This window comes from Ruditapes philippinarum, unplaced genomic scaffold (assembly GCF_026571515.1).
Source record: "Ruditapes philippinarum isolate M1 unplaced genomic scaffold, ASM2657151v2 ctg8563_1_1_1_1, whole genome shotgun sequence".
Lineage (NCBI taxonomy): Eukaryota > Metazoa > Mollusca > Bivalvia > Venerida > Veneridae > Ruditapes > Ruditapes philippinarum.
This window is the reverse complement of record NW_026854322.1, coordinates 5,511-24,761: the sequence shown is the minus strand read 5'-3', so window position 1 is coordinate 24,761 and position 19,251 is coordinate 5,511. Positions and strand designations below refer to the sequence as shown.

Genomic DNA, 19,251 nt, shown 5'->3' with positions numbered 1-19,251 from the left:
TTCTATTTATTTAACAAATTAATTAAAAATACTAAAGACTCCACACTTGTGCTTTTACTTTTAATCAATAAAGCACAAAAGTGTAGTAGTGAAATATTTTTGCTCACTGCCTGTAGTACATTGGGAGAGTTTAGTCACAAAGGGAATGGGAGAGATGGGAGTTAAAACAGTCAGTTTGAGATTGATTTTTGTGGGAGATGAGCTCACAGTTCTCTAGTATTCTACAGGAGGCCCATGATGGAAATATTAATATTCTTCTAGTAATCTAGCATGTTTATGTGTCTGTAACTCACATGCCTGTTTCACACATGTAGAGTTGTAGAGATTTTAGAAAGTTTTTAAAGGAGATATCAACAGTTTAAGTTCGTAAAATTTTACGTGGATTAATTACTATTCTTTATATATTGTCCTGGCATCGTAAGTACTATTTAAATTTTTATATTTTTTATATCAGTGAAAAAAAAAATGTGATCTTTTTATTTTTTCGATTTAAATCTTAAAGGTCATGTTGATAAAGTGTTGAATGTTTTTTGATAATAAAAGAGATTAAGATGATGAATGTTTTGAATGTTTTATAAATATGATTAATGTTAAAATTAATGTCTAAAATTTGTCATGGGTGGGTTTCTTTTGTCGACTTGTTTTTGTTGAAGATTTTAAGGTGTTTTTTTGTTGTTGTTCTTTTTTTGTTATTTTTTTCTTTTAAAAGTTCTTTTATATTTGTGATATTAGGGGTATACTGTTATTTAAGTACATATATTTATATTTATTTTTACATGTTATTGCTTTTCAATTAAGACTGATATGATAGGTAATGGGGATTGACAAAATAAAATACTTATTTATCGCTAGGATAATCAAGGAAGTGTAAAACTTTTGGGAATTAGTTCATCCATTACTTTGTGGTATATGAAATATTTCAAATTCTATGAGTCTTTGAGTTAGTAGATGAAATAATATTTTTTTGTTCTCCACTGTTAAATCATGTGGAGAAGTTATGCATTATTTGTGGAGAAGATTTCTGTTGCATTGATTAAATTTATTTGAGAATATCTGGTTTATACTTATAATAGAAACACTGCCTTCCTATGTGATAAAATAATCGGTTTGAGTAATGTTTGATCTTATCATCTTATATTTATGCTTCACTGACCGTTTGACCATTGCTGCATGTTGGTATAAACTGTTTTGATAACCTCCAGTTTCCTGTTATAATAGAGACTACCAACTGTTACTATTTTACTGTCTGATGTACATATATATCATATGAATTCAACATTCACTGTGACCTTTAAATTATTACACATGAATTGCATTAAGTGCACTTTAAAATGTTATGTATTATATCGGGGTCAACTACTTCTACCCATGCAACCTGAGTGCAGACCAAGTTCTGTCAACACGTCAGTGCTGTCTCCGGTGATGGTCTACACTATTCACTGTCAGTTCTTATATTTAATATTTACCTAAAACTGTAAAATGGTTAAGTCCCGATGACAGGTCCATTTAAGATCATAGTTAATATTGCAATACAAAATTAATTTACATAGCAAAATTAGCTCCTCACTGATGATTTTTTGATAGGTATTGAAAAATACTGTAAACTTAAGAGGAAAACTTAATTTAGAAACCAGACTAATTAGCGCAGATCCACTCGCTGACCGATCGACTTGTGAAAAATTGCGAAAATTATCAGCAGTCATGCTTGTATTTAGACAATCGTGATAAATACGCTTTATGTGTTCTTAATCAACTTTAATAACATAAAATGAAAAGCTATGCACTGTTTCCAATTTTGTTACTGTTAATTTGCTTGAAGATGACAGCAATAAATTTTTATACAATTACTCTATAAATGAATTTGTCAAAACATCCAAAAGATTTTTTTCATTAATTGTAACGCTACATGAGAGCATTTACCTTATCGAAAATGCCAGAGTTTAGCTGTAAATATGGTAGTGACAACAGGGTCATTATCAAGGCTTTGTACAAAACAAAACGATACATAATGTAGAATAAAATGCAAGTATTTATAACTTCAATGCCAATAAAAAATATTTTTACGCATCTTTTCTTAATATTTATTTTTCTCAATTGATTGCGGGAAGTAAGTGTGTTGAAAACGGTAATTTTGCTATGATTGGCCAAAGTGGAGTAGTTTTCGTCTATCACAATATTCCGATTTCGGTTATTTGAACCCGTCGATTATTCAAAGTAAATTTTCAGTCCCAGGCACTTTGAATAAACGGGGTTGGACTGTACTGAAATAATGTTAACTGTAAACTTGCAATACTAAGCTCAACAGTTGCCTTGCAAATCTTAACATTAACTTGCAATACTAATCATTATACAATGCAGTATTTAGTGCTTCCTGAATGCAATACCAATACTATTACAGTGATTCTTGGTCTAATTGTTGGAATACAACTTTTTCACAGTAAATTTGTCATTTTTCTTTCAGTACTGTTAATTTTGTTACCTGTCAATGATGATTGCAGCCAGTGTATAATATTGCAAGATGGTCGCCTGTTATAGCGCTAACTTGCAATACTATTACTGTGCAGCACAGTGTTTTGTTCATATAATCATTACCTAAATCTTCAGACTTAATATAATACTTTCCTGGTGGGCTATTAATCTAATTTAATTTTGATAAGATGGAATCTCAAAGAGATGAAATGAAAACTTTCTATCCTGGAGCGATACATGTTCTTTAAATACAGCATTTGTTTCTTCGCCAACAAAGATACATTATGCATGTATTAAACTAGTCAGTTAAATATACTGATGAGAATTGATTTGAATCAACAATTAAAATATTAATGTAAATTAAATGACTCAGAATTTTATGCATTTACAAAATAGATATAAAGATGTAGGGTCAGACTAAAAGTGCATGAAGTTTCTGCCCTAATATAATAGTGCTTGTCAGGTTGTTAATAAGAATGATTGCTTAATGACCAATATTTGGTTGTGGGTTCATGACCAATATTGAAATGACCAATATTATGATTGTGCTCATGACCAATTTTGGTCTCTGGGCTCATACATAGCTTTTGGTTGTGGCATCATGATCAATATACCAGCTTTGGGTTGTGGCATCATGATCAATATAGGTTTCTTTGCTCATGACCAATATTGAGATGTTGGTTCATAATCAGCTTTGGGTTGTGGCATCATGATCAATATACCAGCTTTGGGTTGTGGCATCATGATCAATATAGGTTTCTTTGCTCATGACCAATATTGAGATGTTGGTTCATAACCAGCTTTGGGTTGTGGCATCTGTGATGATCAATATAGGGTTCTTTGCTCATGACAAATATTGAGATGTTGGTTCATAACCAGCTTTGGGTAGTGGCATCATGATCAATATAGGGTTCTGTGCTCATGACCAAGTGGGTTCTGGCATCATGATCGATCATGTTAAGTATGTTATGACAATATGGAAGGAGCCGTAAAACTGCACTGTGGTGGAGATGGAAAGTTGGCCTGGCATTTATTCTGGTGGTATAAGACCTGTAGGTATCACCAGCATCACTGTCAGATTGTAGACATATTTATCAGATCCATGGTAAACAGTCAATCAGCAGTTGATCCATGTCCTGATGAAATAAACTGATGTGATTAGGCCAGGATAAAGAAATTGAGAAATGTGTTTAAGATAAAAATGTTGTACTTTAAGTCTTTCTCTTACACTAAAATATATGAAACTGTACTGAAAAGAAAAAAATGTTTGTGATATTAATATTTTAGGATTGATGAATTGATTATTCAACTTTTAAGTGACAGTATGATTTAAGACAATGATTTTTAGGGGCCCTTAATTTTGGTCCTTTTTTATGTCTTATATAAAGTGATATACAGGTCCACACTGTACTGGTGCACTTTACTGGAAGGGAAGATCACAGGTAACTGTGTGACATTATAAAACTAAAATACTGTATGTTACTTATAGGTTCAGAACTAAAAGCAATTAGATAATTTAATTTATAGTGTTATTTTGTTTTGCAACTGTTTGTAAAATTTTATGGTTTAACTCCATCAAATTATTTTCATACCTGTGAACTAAGGGTTTTGAATGCACCTGTACATTTTTTTTTTTTATAAAATTATGTAAATTGAAACAAGACGCTGTCTCGTGTGTTAAGAATGACAGAGTTTTTAAACTCATTATTTACCAAATATTATGTTAAAAGGTTGATGGATGACAACACAGCAACAAAGTCATCGCAGGAGGCAAGATCGCTATAGCGATGGATGTTTATTGTCATTCTTATTATATAATACATAAACACTTCCCTCAAATTCCTGGTGTGCCCCTTCACCAATGATACCTTCAATCCTATTAAATTAAGCATAAAATGAGTATAAAAAAATGCTTTTGCTTATATGAAATAACTTTTTTTTTAAACATTGACTTGTTCTCATTACATGGCCTGTCCCATTTCCTTTAAAAATGATTTTGCTGGTTTTACTTTAGGCTATTTATTTGATTTCAAAACCATCTATGGCTAAATTGTTCAGATTTTTTGCATCCTTCTCAGGATATATGAATTCATACAAGTGCTAGGTTGAAAGGTTCTATCCATCTGTTTTATATACATGAAAACAACCTTAGTTTTAATTGTATTCATGCCGCCTCCGTGGTCGAGGGGTTAGAGTCGATGACTTCTAATCCAGTTACCTTTCTGCATGGGTTCGATACCCGGGAGATGCTTTGGTAGTTTAGCGCGGAGGAAGGTATAGTCTAGTACTGGTGTAACTCTCTAGGAACGATGGTTAGGAAACTACCCGACTATATGACTGAAATACTGTTGGGAAAAGGCGTAAAATGAAACAAACAAAAAACAAAAATTGTATTCATTTTGTAAATGTAATAAATGCTGCTGAAGAAGATGGAAAGACCCAAAGCTGCAGCAAACTAAAATAAGTGTTCTTAGTTATAAAGTAAGAGATTTTAAATATTAAACTTATTCCCAAAATAGTGCACCTTCTTGACATCCTGGTTTTCAATGCCAATTGCAAGAGTTTGGTGCAAATCTTATGGTATATTATATAATTTACCTAAATGTAGTCAAGATAATTCTGCACTAAAGCGCAAATTGATTGACTCTTCAGAAAGCGCACACGCACCTCAGATGCAATGCAGACGCAATTAACAAGATGCAAAGATAAACACTGAAAACCTCGTTAAAACATTTTAATTTTTTTTGCTTCGAAAAACAGTTTTTCCAGGCTCGGTTTCAATCTGAAGTGATCGTAATGATTTCCGAGTCAACTTGAAATTATTGTTGCGTACATCTGTGGTGTTGATATGTTTTGTTATTGCTTTACAATAATTATGATATTTTGATTACATCTTTTGGATAAATGAAGTTGAGGCCCTAATTATAAAACTTTAAAAATTCTTCTTCTTTTATGCAGAAAAAAATTTATAATTTGTTTAAACAAAACTTTTCGACAATTTGATTGTTCAGCTCCAGGCTATTCCTCTTAAAAATTATATTATTCCTCTTATAAAATTATAATAACTTACAGTAAGGAAAAAAATATACAACAAAAACAGAAATGATTTAAGACTATTAATACATATACAGTAGTGCATGGAGGTCTTTAGAGGTAAATTTGCGGAAGTTTGTTCATTTTCTTCTTTCATATGTTTCTTGTATTCAAACCTTAATTAAATAAATTTGTGTAACGCATCTAATTTTATCTAACAAAGAATTAACTAATATTTACAAAATGTAATGGAAATCATCAGCTCTTAATAGCCTATCAAATTGCAAATACATGTTTTTAAAATTGTATGAAATAGTTGAGTTGCTACATTATATAAGAATTTATACAGTTTAATTGAGCAAATAATGAGGTTTGATAACCAAGATAGCATACCATTAAAAATTAACGCTGAACGAGACATTTTTATTGAGTCTTTATCGATTAATGGTACGAAAACTTGAGAGTCCTGTAATGAAAAACATAAACTTCTTCTCCATCATAAAGTAACCAATTTGCTGAGTGTACAATTGCTGGCCCCTGATTTCTCAGATCAATTTCAAAAGTTTCATTGAATATTTTAGATTGTAAATTGAGTTGGTAATGACATGTTCTGTTACAACATGTTACAATGTGATGAATACAACAGTTTCACTATTGTCGTTGAATATCATACTGTATAATATGTTAAAAGAAGCCTTTAAATGTTTGAAAATTGTGATGTTATTCAATTTGAGGCTAAAGTACTTAAATTTACCAGGGGTAAATATATTTAGAATCATCTGGAATCTGCACCAAAGATCAAGTTGTAATTTTTTTTTCTCTAAATAACAATAAACAGTCTTTGAATCTTAAAACATGCACTTTAATGCAATTATTCTTAAAACATGCACTTTAATGCAATGGATCTTTAAACATGCACTTTAATGCAATATCCTAATTGGCTCTTTCAATAACTTTAATCTTCATTTGATGTACAGCTACCAGATTGTAATCTTGATTGTGATGCAGTGTGTCAATTTCACAACAACAAAAAAACTGTATTTAATTAGATTATCCCTCTTTTAAAGGAAGCCCATTATTATTGTCACTCAGGGAGTGTAAAGTTACTAATTTAACAGTAAAAAGTGTGATTCAGCATCAATGTCAAATATGTTACATAGTTGACAAAAAAACAGGGAATGACTAATATCACCAATCTGTTTATGTCTGTCAGTGACCAATATTTCTTATTTGTAATCAATACATGTGTGACAAGTCTCAGACACTTAATTTCCTTGATTGGATAGAATATAAGAGCCGCTTCACGACAAAACCAACATAATGGGTTTGCGACCAGCATGGATCGAGACCAGCCTGCGCATCCGCAGTTGAAACTGATAGCGAACAGCATGGATCCTGATCAGACTGCGTGGATGCGCAGGCTGGTCTCCATCCATGCTGGTCGCAAACCCATTATGTTGGTTTTGTCGTGACCCAGCTCATAATGTTCATTAGTTATTTTGTTCAAATAGAAAATAGCCCGAGTAGGATACTGAGACCTGATCTGTAACCTTTATTTTATTGCCTAGACTGCAGAAGTAATTGGGTCTGCTTTCTTTCATGGTTTTATATACTGGACTTGAGTGGACAAGAACTCATTAAAAACCTGAAAATGAAAGCATCATAATCAGCTTGATGGAGAAGTATATCTCCTATATACCAGCAGGTTTTGTTTTAATAGGACATTATTCCTAGTTTTGTGTGTTTGTGTTGGATTTAAAGCCCTTATTTTCAAGAGAATTTTAGTACAGAAACCAGTGAGCATTTAAGCCTATAAGCTCTTTATGGTTTAAACTTTATACTGTACTTCTCTTGATGAAAGTACACTAACATCTGTATTGGAACAAATCCTTGATTATGTACACCCAAATTTTGATACCAAAATTATCAAACAAAACAACACATAATTACAAAGAACATGTTAACTTGTCTGGCAATTTGCGATATAAGGTTGCTTTACAGATTAAGGGGATATAAGGTTGCTGAGGAAGAAAAAAAGACTGAATAGTTAACAATTGAAGATTTTGGAGGAACACAAAAAGCAACATTCATTTCAGAGCTTTGATACTCATTTATCAGACAGGGAACAAATTTGTATGGTACTTGTATTATCTAAATTGAAGTTTCTTATCAAATTTTTCATAGTCTACAATCAGTTGCATGCTGGGTAGTATATCTGCAGTTCCTTACATAGTTTTTCAGGCAGCTGTTACAATGTGCAGACAAGTTTAAATTATCCTCAATGTTCTCCAACATGAAAGCATGTCTCTAGCTGGGTCTAACAACTGCTTTTTTATGAGATTGAGCAATATGAAAATCTTTTATGTGCATACATGAAGTTTGATCAAAATATTTGATGAGGGTATGAGCATAATATAAAATGCTTAAATGCAGTAGGAAAATGCCACCATACTGTTGCTTTAAGCATAATAATTTGTGCTCAGATGTGATGAAAGCTTTAAAACTTATTTGAAACACTTTCAAGACTTGTTTTCCTTTAGTTCCCTAAAATTAACATTCAATTCTTCCAAATTCAAAGCAAGGCAAACTTGTTGGTTATTTAAACTTAACAGGGAATGGACTTTCTTTGACTCAAAACTTTTATTTTCATTTTTCTACAGGTTATTGATTCTGAAATGTATCAAAGGGTTCTTTTCTGTGCAAGTTTGTTATTTCATCTTCCCTAATGATTTATTCAGTATTATAATAGCAACAAGATCCATTTTCATGTAAAACAAGGTTTTATTTGTTGCACTCTTTGATCAGTTAACAAATCGACCAAGTACATTGTATTCGGCTATAGTTCAGAAAATTGTATTGTTGTATCACTTTCCCATTATGAATAAGTGAAGAATGTGTCCCTGTTTTTTTAAGACACTCACAAAAAGAATTATCAAAATGGAAGTGTTCTTGAAGTACAAAGTTGTTTTAGTTGTCTAAGATGTGCCTACAGCTTAAAGATTAAAATAAAATATCTCTAGGCAGGAAGATCTTCTGTCAACATCTGTATTTTCTTGTGTATCTGGCCAAAGATGTTGAATTTCTGAAGGTTCAGTTGCGTTATTTAGTGATTCTTATTTAAAAATATCATTGACTTTGTGCAACATTTTTATATTTGTTGTTTTGAACAAGTTACATATTTTTAGTTTCAGTTCATAGACAGAAATGATTATTTTTATAAATAGATTTCTTCTTTTTTGCAGATCAAGCAAAATGGCTGTCACAACGAAAACAGCATGGTTGACCTTCATCGCCTTAGTGATAACCTCAAGGTCAAATGGAATGAAGGTCGTAAACACATACAGGGATGTCTATGGTGACAGTCTTCTAAATGTAGACATGGACAATAAATCTGGAACAGTCCTAATCAGCAGTGTTAATAGTATCACAAAACTCAATGAAAATCTAGATTTAAAAGATATAGTTCAGATTGGAAAAAATAGTTCCTATTTAAGTAATATTGTGATAGATTCAAAATCAGACTCAGTGATTCTGTGTTCAGGAAAAAGTGGAAAGTGTGAAGTACGATCTTTAAAATATTTTGAAAAAGTTCTGTCTGCAAATCCAAATGATCTTGTGCCAAAGAACGGTGATTCTAGAAGTGTATTGTTGCTCACAACCACATATAGGAGATTATTTATTGCAAACAGTTTTCAGGCAAATAAACCTGAGCAGCAAAAAGTAGTTCCTGTTTTAAGCAGTAGGACTCCTAATAATCTGCATCTTGCACATACTGATAGGAAAGGTTCATCAGCAAAATATTTCAGTAGTGCTAATTTACCATCAGACTACTTCGTGACATATTTATACTCATTTTCTGAAAGGAAATATGCTTATTTCATTTCACGCCAGACAAATTCAAAGAATAGTGCTGTTACTAGTAAAATTTCTCGCCTCTGTTTAGATGATGACTATTTCAGATCCTATGTAGAAATCCAGTTAGACTGTGTTGCAGATTCAAAAACTCAGTATTCTGTAGCACAGTCTGCTCACTATGATCCGAGCACCCAGAAGCTTACTATAGCATTTAGTAAAGCAACCAGTCCAGTGTCGTCTGCTGTCTGTTCGTTTGACCTACGTGATGTGAACAAGATGATGGACAACACGGTGAGAGAATGTTTCCAAGGCAAAGGTTCCTATGGTCCAATACATTTTCACAATGCAAGTTCGTGTAAATCTACAGTAAGTATTAATTTTGCTTGTGACATTGAATAAATTGCATAACAAAGTACTTGATGATCTAGGCACAATGCTTTTTTTTCAAAGCTACTACATCAAAACTATATTTTGGCTGGTATTTTGCAGCAATGTTGTATATTTGACAGTGAAAAATAAAATGTAACTCTCATTCAGTACAAAGAAATAACGGAAACAAATTCAAACAATATTGATAATGTCAGCGGCAATGTCAGGGGCCAAGTGGTTGCTGATAGGAAATCATTAACATTTAACACCACAATAAGTGTCTCGGGGCAGTTTCTACCAAAATTCCAATAAAATCTGTTATTTATGAAAAATATTTATCAGTTGGTACTTGTAATTTTTTTTGCATTATAGCCCTCTTGTTAAGGGAGAGGAATGAAAAATTGAAATATTTTGTTTTGGTGTTTATTTTGAAGGCTTTTTCTCAGTCCATTTGAGTATAAAATTTGATACTATAGTTCATAAAATACATAAAAGTCAATAAGCTAATTGTTGCCAAATTACTGTATTAATTTATGATTGGAGCTTGGGATAGGAAGTAAAATATAAAGTTTTTGCATATATAAAGGTTATTGAATATATTTGCACTATTTGACTGCCTTTAAATGTTTTCTTTTCAAGTGCTTGGTTCACCAGAATGTATTCCGCTGATCCGATTTTATTCTTTTCCAAGTTCTATGTGAACCTATTACACTAAAATTAAATCCCGCAGATTCATCTCGATTTCTTATGTGCACTTAAATGATCCAAATGCTCCTTTCATTTTTTGTGCACACAAGTAATTTAATAGATACTTTGTTTAGTTTGTTTTATTCTGGATTTTTTTTCCCCCTGCATACTAGAGTGTGGTACATGATAGTTGTTTTTTTGTCGTGATTGTATTTTGTATGTAGAAGATGGAAAGCAATTAACAATGAAGAGCAACATGTCTGCTATTTTGGTGCATAACGATTCATGAAATGCATTATTCTTAATCGGAAGATCTTGAATAATTTGGATGGGAGACATTTCGAAACTGTCTGAAACATTTTTTACTTATTTATATGATATTTATAAAGTAAATTAAAGAAAATTTTCATTTGTATGTTTAGTGGGCAATATATTACTAACAATTGATTTCCCCCACCCCCACCCCTCTGATAAATGATGCAAGTGTCGGTGCCATGTTAAACCCAACAAAAGTGTTGTCACAGTGATGCCTGGTTCATATTTAGCCATCAATACATTCATTACATCAAGAAGAAAATTTTTGATTTTATCAATTCTCCTAAACTTTAAAGTTTTCATAATGATTTGATTTATACAAAATTTATTTAAAGTAAGTCTATTGCAGTCATCTGTCGAAAGAAAGTCGTATTTTAGAGTAATAAATGAAAAGCCTGTGATTAATCATTTATTTTATTCAAGAGAAAAAATTAGAAACAATTTTCTTTTTCTGTTATTTCTTTTGCCTTAATAGCTCTACAATTGCAACATTGCCATGTCAAATGTCTTTTCTATTCAACTTGTCACATTAAGTTGTATCAAATGATAAGATGTTTTTGGTTAGGGGGAAACTTAAGCAGTTTGAAATCTTAAAAAAACAAGGCAAGGGATGTATATGATTATTTGTTAAGACAGCTAAAATGCTACTTTGAAAATCTAAATTTAAGATCTGACAGTTTGAAGTTAAATGTAAAACATTACATAATATCAAGTTCTTTTGTTGATAAGTTTAGCAGAAATTACATGCTTATCATTCACACAATTATGTGGTCATGAATTTACTCAATGTTTTAATATTCATTACTTTAAGACACTTATAAGATGATATGCCTTCTGATTGATCAAAGGGCAAATGTAATTGGAATTTCATGGAAATACTAAAGAATATATCAGTTTATCAAAATTTGAAATACAAAGATATTCCAGAAAAAGTTCTTTAAAACCACTTTTGCAATACTGTTCGTTTTAATTTTGTTATTATGATACTGAGATCATGGTATTGCAGGCTAAAATGATTTTAAAGCATATAAGTATATATAATAATGGATGCTGCCATATTAATGGATTTAGGTGATATAAACCGGGTATTATAACCACATGAGTGATATAGGTACCCCAGTACACTTTATACTGCAAGCATTTTGCACCTAAACCTTATTCTTGTACTCAATTTTTTTTTTCTGTACTCAGAATCAGAAAATATCTACTTATGTTAATAGGAGTGTTATTATTGTTAATAAAACATGGTTTTAAATTGTTTAATAATTATGTATAATTGTCAATTTTCCCCTAAAGAATGAAATTGCATTTTGTGCCCCCTTTTTTTCACCCAAAGAAAGGCTTGGACCACATCTTGCAGTAAAAACTGTTGTAAAAAAAAAAAAAAAACCCTGTATCTGACACAAATTTGGAATTTATTATTTTTTTGGGGGAGGATATTTTCATGTGGTCATCGGAAGGTGGAGCTTGAGGTCAGTAAGGTCAAGATCATTGAGACTGAAATACAGATTGTATTTTTCCTCATAAAGCTGTCATTTATTGCCTGATATTTTAAGATGATTTGTTGAAAAGTATCCTAGCACTTTAAGCCTTTTCCTTCAATGGGGCTCTGATGGGGCTTGTCAAGGTCGTTGCGTATAATATGAAAAAGGTCAGTCTTTACATCTATTGAATGTATTCCCATTACTCTAGCATAGATTTCAACTGAATCACAGATATTCCCCTATCGTCATTAATTTATCCAGGTTCTTGTATTACTTTCAAGCAACTGGCATATCTTGTCGTATTCTCTGACAATGGTTCATATTATTTCTATTTACTGATAATTGGGTAATAATTATTTTTCTACCTATTTGATAAAAAAATTTTGTTTGTGAAAATTCACCTTCGATTGTCACTAGTCAGCTTCTGAGGAACTCATTTATACAAGATACCTTTTATCTGTCCTTTGTTTCAGGTTTGTATGTTTGAATATTGTAAATTAATGATAATATAAGTAACGGTACATCTACAAAAGCTATAAAAACGAACTTCATCATACCGGTACGTAACTTACACAAAGCCAATATAGACATCATTAATTCATACTAAAAAAAGTGCTGAGGAAAGGGAAGAGTAAAGAGGTTTATTTTATCAGACCCTGCAACAGATTACATGATGTTTTTTGTATTTTATGATTTCCCCAGCTGGCTAACAGTAGTCCCTGTCAGTCAGATCACACTGACTGGGAATATGTAGAAATTATGAGACTTGGTACTGATCAAATAGAAATTATATGGCTGGGTACCATTCTGAACTCCCTTTGGAGCCGGGAGACAGCTGTGTACGCGCATGTGCTATTATAATGAGTTTTACAGTGAATTAGTCAATTTTGTATTTTTGCAGGGGAGGGGAGGAAAAATGCATACTCGGAATGATAAGTTATTATGTTTTTGAAGTATCCTGTCAATCAGAGACTTTTGTTCTAATATTTTACAATGTTTGAAAGATTATTCCCTTTTACTAACTTGCTGAAACGAAAGTGATTAGCCCTTTGCCACCAGTACTGGACAAGGTCAGGCTAGCCTGCATTTTCTTGCAGTTTGACCAGTCTCTTTACTGTTGGTAACTCATCAATATTTGGTATTTTGATATTCAAATCCATTTAACTTTGAATGGACTGTTCCAAATTCAAATCTAGGCAAACACAAATATAGCAGGTTAAGGTCAGGCATAAAAAAATATTTTCAGATATACTTATCCTGAAGGACAGGTAGCGTCTAAATCCAATGTGCAGGCGACAATATTTTTCTACTCGTCCTGCATCAAGTTCTCTTAAATTCTATTTGTAATTACAAGTGGATGTTTGAATTTTTCAATCTCTGAAGGTTCCACCATTTCTGAAAGGTATGACTTGAAAATTTGTAAGATCACAATACCCCATAAATGAAATTTTAATTATCTGTCTGACATTTAAATTGTTAGAATTCTTTTTTTTCTTGTCTGCAGGCTGACAATATGTTAAATGAGAAAAAGCAAAACAATTGCATGAAGTTTTTTTCAGGTACACATTTTGCCGATACGGTTTTAAGTACTTCTTTTCTTCAATTTTCTAAAACCTATGGATTACAAAACCGTATTGCATACTTTATGGAATTTGTATAGTTTGTTGCGGTGAAGAGGGAGGGTGTGTCCTTTTCTGCATGTGATGTGAAAATTGTATACTCCAAACTTTAAAAATGAGAATCACAATGTGGCTTTATTGTGTTGCCGGCAACATATAGGGATCACTCTCTGTCATCTGTCTGTCCGTCCATCACAAAACTTACACTGACTTCTCCTCAGAAACTGGCGCAATTTCATCCATACCTTACAGGAGTGATCAGTACCAAGTTTAGTTGTGCATATCATCAGCATTTTCTTGTTAAACAATTTTAGCCAGAGTTATGGCACTTTAATAATCTTTATTTTTTTAAAGTTTTATCAGGACTACTTCTCTTATACTACTAATGCAAATTAAATGAAACTTTACAGGATTGATCGGTACCTCAAGTACTTGAGCACAGAAAACAAGTTTTCCAGTTGAATGATTTCGGCTGAGTTATGGCCCTTGAATAAAAAAAACATTTTGGCCTGTTAATGACTTTTGTGTCTCCTGCTACACAGTAGCTACAACATGCAATTATCTATCATCAGACGACATGTGATAACTGATCGCTCTTTTTAAATAATATACAAATATGGACTTTTTAGCTGTTGAATATGATGTGATATGTACTGAAAAAATTAATATTGACCGAGGCGATATGATGTGGTATGAACTGAAAAAAATTAATATTGACCGAGGCGATAGCCGAGGTCAATATTAATTTTTCAGTACATATCACATCATATTCAACAGCTAAAAAGTACATATCTGTTTTATTATATAATTTATAAATAGCTTTTATATGGCTTATCACATCTGCTATTGCATATGACGGAAATCATTTTTTTTTACAGCTTGTCTACTTTTTCCATAATTTGGCCCTTTCCATTGGCATGCTAATCCCTATTGTTCTTAAAAATGTAAAACAGTAACTCAAAAAGACTAATTTGACTCTTATGTACACCCCACTCAACGTTTTTTTCAGAATAATAACAACAAACTTGACGTGACATCACGTAATAGTCTCGCGTCTTTTAGGGATTTCCAGAAAATCTATTTTTAGAAGAAAAAACAGTGAAAATACTCTGAAAATCTATTTTTAGGAAAAAAACAGTGAATATACTCTGATATTGACCTGTTATTTATTACAAAAAATTGCTTGTTAGCCAATCAGGGAAAGGCATTTCAAAGCTATTTATAGATTATATAATAATACGTAATATTTAACCCAAATCGTGAAAACCTAGAACAGAATGGTATAAGATAACATAAATGTGTTTTCCTCATGTAAATGAAAATTATTAATGCTGCGTTTTAGAAATGTATTTTATAATCTGTAAAGTTCCAAATTATTTGGGGAAAAAAACACAAGTGGGTTTTTATCTTGTCACTGTAGTAACATTGTCTAAAAATTCTTATGTTCATTGTTGCATTGAATGAAAGATACATGTATTTACAAAATTCAGAAGTTTTGTTAAAATTAAAATTTTCAAAATAAAATAGAAATATAATTATATTAAAAAATTTAAAGAAAAATTATTTTTATTTTTGTGTTATTTCATTATTTAGATGGCTAAACCTGACCTGTGTGGCCAATCAGAAACATCCGAAGATTATTCTGCTATTGAGGGAAGTATGCCATTGTTCCAGCGTCCAATTATGACGCTACCAAGTATATTTGTGACGGCCATTGTAACTAGAAGGGAGAATAAGCATACAACAATTTACCTTGGAACAAGAAATGGGGCTTTACAAAAGGTATGTTAAAAAAACAAACTAGAACTTCCCCTGTGATCGGAGTTTATCCATGAATTATAAAACAACTTGTATTAACTATTACACTGCTGGAAATGAAAGCGATAAGGCTTTGCCACAAGTATAGGTCTAGGCCAGCCTGCACATCTGTACAGTCTGATAGGCTCTTTACTGTTCACTGACTAAATTTCAAATGAGCCGTGTCACAATAAAACCAGCATAATGGGTTTGCGACCATCATGGATCCAGACCAGCCTGCGCATCCGCGCAGTCTGATCAGGATCCATGCTGTTCGCTATCAGTTTCTCTACTTGTAAAAAGGGTTTGTAAGCGAATTTTGTTGATATTTTGTTGAGATGCGGATGCGCAGGCTGGTCTGGATCCATGCTGGTCGCAAACCCATTATGTTGGTTTTGTCATAACACGGCTCAAATGTTTACCTTCATTTCCCCCAAAAATGATGATGGACAGTACCAAAAATGGACAATGAGCATGCCCATTTTAGAAATTCAGCAGCTTAAGTTGTAACCCGAAGGGATGAATTTTCAGTTGACCTTGGAAAACGAAGAATGGGATTTTAAAGAAGACAGATTAAGATTTTTATAATAATTCTGTTATAACAATATCCACAAAATTTCTTTGCTTATGATATTGGATCTATATGAATAAAAAAGCATTTGATTCTGAGCGAAGTGATATTTTGTTGAGAATGTCCTTTATATCTTTATGTCTCAAATGTTTTTCTTTGTACAGTCTCTCTCAAGTAGCAGGAATTTAAACACATTATTTAGACTTTTATGTATCTTATAATATATATATATTTATGAAAGGTGACAGTTGCTGACAATGGTCTAGTTACCATGGTCACCACAGCTGACCTTGATGCTGGTTACGAAGTGATGAGCCCAATGTTTCTCAACCAGGGAGGAAATTATCTTTATGCTATGACAAAATCAAAGGTATACAGTTTATATAATAGTTATACATTGCATACCCATAGTAAAGAAAGTTTACAGTTATAAAAAAATTTAAAATATTTCTTTTGCTGTGCATTTACTAATATTTATAGCTGTATGATGTGTCACATAAAAAAATGCATGCCTGAACCATATCGTTTTTACGGAGTCTCGAAAACAGCACAAGTATAAATAGAAATTGTGTTCCATAAATTAAAATGTATTGACTAACTATTGTGTCAAAGAACCTTAGTCTTGTGTAATGTTTCCTTGTTTTAAAAAAAAGTTTTGATTAGGATGCCCCTATGAATGAGTTGTAAAATTGAATGACTTAAAATCTCTTGCCCCTATTTATATTGAATGTTGGAAAATCAGATATTATGATAATCAGATATTATGATAACTAGTTTCATCATTCGAGGAAGTTTTAAGTATGCAACCAACCTAATGTAAAACAATGTTAAAAAGCAAATGACACATAAAGGAAATTGTGCATAAACCCACTTAAAGTAGCTATGACCTATTTTAAATGACACAAAACATTTAAATCCGCATACTTCTTCATGTCTGAAAACTAGGAAACACACAAATGTACATTTAAATCTTTGAGAAAATCATGTCATAAATGTATGTAAACATTGACTGAACTGTCACAGTTTGAAGTTTTTAATAGTATATTTCACAATGTATGGCATTGCAGGCTTCGTTTAGATATAAATTTGGATTATGTATGAATTTTGATTCCACCCTATCAAATAATAAATGTCCATGTGTCTGGAAGTTTTATAAGCCCACAAGCTTACAAATGGCAGGCATTTATACTATTTTAATCATTCTTTGATCAAGCTTTATAACTGATTCTGACAAAATTTACCCTGTAAAATGTTTTGACATTACAACAATTACTGATGTCAAACTCGGCTTCTGTTCACAAAACTTGCCCAGCTTAAATAAAAGTTGTCATTTATATGCTCAGAGTTTGACATAAATTGCCATTATATAGTTAAGATGGAGAAGTTATTTCAAGATCATGCCAGGCAGCTGGGAGGTTTTTTTTCATTTGAGTTTTTTTGTTTTTGTTTTACTATAGATTTTCTTTACTGCACACTTTTTTCCCCACTTTTTAATAGGAGTTTTATCTATAAAAATTCACTCACATTAAGCTATGATTTAAAAAGTAACCCTGCCCACTGAGTAAGTACAATAGACAAGTATTGCTTTGAATATTTTTGAATTTGTATATTATTATTCAAGGGGCTTTTAAATAACAAAATAACTTGTATTGAGTATGATCCTTGGGTGTGTGACTGTAGATAATGGTCATGGAGTCTAATGGTCATTTATCTCTCACCCAAAAGGGGTTAATGTTGAATCCATGTACACTTCATGGCAAATGGTTTGATTTCCACATACTTTCCTATGCGAAAAGCTATGTTACTTAGATAAGGCTGTTAACAAATTTTGATCTTTGAAATGAGGCATTCTTCTATGTGTATCAAGTTATCACTATATTATATCTTTAAGACAATATATAATTGTTTTTATATATTTATGGAAATACAATTTGATTTTATCCTACAGTTATTGAAGGTTGACATAGACCACTGTTTGGTGAAGACATCTTGCCAGGAATGTACTAGTTTGTTTGACTCAGTTTGTGGCTGGTGTGTTCTACAGAATAGGTAGGTTATAGTGAATTACTGGACTTTATTGGTGGAATTTCCACACAAAACAATTAGTCTACTGATATATATAATTTTCCAATCCTGATGCAAATAAAAAAAAATTGTGGTTAAGTGGTAAACAATTTTTTTTACTTCAAAAAACCTTATTGCTGTGGCATGGAATCCTAGTCTGGGACTTAAGATTATTTCATGTAAGGAAACTGTCCAGGTAGGTTAGGAAAATTTGGTTGTTGTACTTGGGTGCAGGCTTGTGCCTGAAATTTTTGCACTGGAAAGCACCTGATGTTATCTTCCACTAGTAAAGCTTGAATATCATATGACATTTACAGTGTCATGGTTGTTAAGGTGACATTAAACCGAACCAAAACAAAAAAGTTTATTTTTAAGAAAACATGTTTGGTCTGTACTCTTAACATTGTTACAGTCCAGCAACAGGCTTAAGAGAGACATGCTTAACTGATACATGATACTATGTAGAAACAAATCTTTTCATAATAGTTTTATTCGCTCCATTAATATTGGCTATTTTAACAACATTAGAGAGGTTTTTTTGTTTTTTTTTTTAGCTCACCTGTCACAAAGTGACAGGGTGAGCTTTTGTGATCGCTTTTCGTCCGGCGTCCGTCCGTAAACTTTCACTTTGAATGACATCTCCTCATAAACCACTAAGCCAATTTCATCCAAACTTCACAGGAATGTTCCTTTGGTGGTCACCTTTAAAAATTGTTCAAAGAATTTAATTTCATGCATAACTCTGGTTGCCATGGCAACCGAAAGAAAAAACTTTAAATATCTTCTTTTAAAAAACCCAAAGAGCTAGAGCTTAGATATTTGGCATGAAACATCTTCTAGTAAGTGTGTACCAAGTTTGTTCAAATAAAAGCCCTGGGGTCAAAATTGGCCCCGCCCCAGGGGGTCATTGATTTTCCCTATATGCATATAGTAAAAACTTAAAAAAATGTTCTTTTAAAGAACTCAAAGAGCTAGAGCTAAGATATTT

General features: G+C 32.1%; 1 protein-coding gene across 2 annotated transcripts in view; it reads left to right on the top strand.

Moving 5' to 3' along the window:
• The window catches only part of LOC132739812 (plexin-A4-like), a 39,338-nt gene extending 20,694 nt beyond the window's left edge, over positions 1-18,644 (top strand). Inside the window, exons 1-5 of one of the 2 annotated variants that reach the window (XM_060727620.1) lie at positions 107-417; positions 8,745-9,723; positions 15,425-15,613; positions 16,441-16,569; positions 18,148-18,425. In XM_060727620.1, coding sequence (XP_060583603.1) covers positions 8,755-9,723; positions 15,425-15,613; positions 16,441-16,569; positions 18,148-18,252 — 1,392 coding nt within the window. In that variant the 5' untranslated portion in view covers positions 107-417; positions 8,745-8,754 and the 3' untranslated portion in view covers positions 18,253-18,425. Of the gene's footprint in view, positions 1-106; positions 418-8,744; positions 9,724-15,424; positions 15,614-16,440; positions 16,570-18,147 lie in introns of those variants that run through there. The other variant, XM_060727621.1, reaches the window with a different exon arrangement.
• The last annotated feature ends 607 nt before the right edge of the window (positions 18,645-19,251 follow it).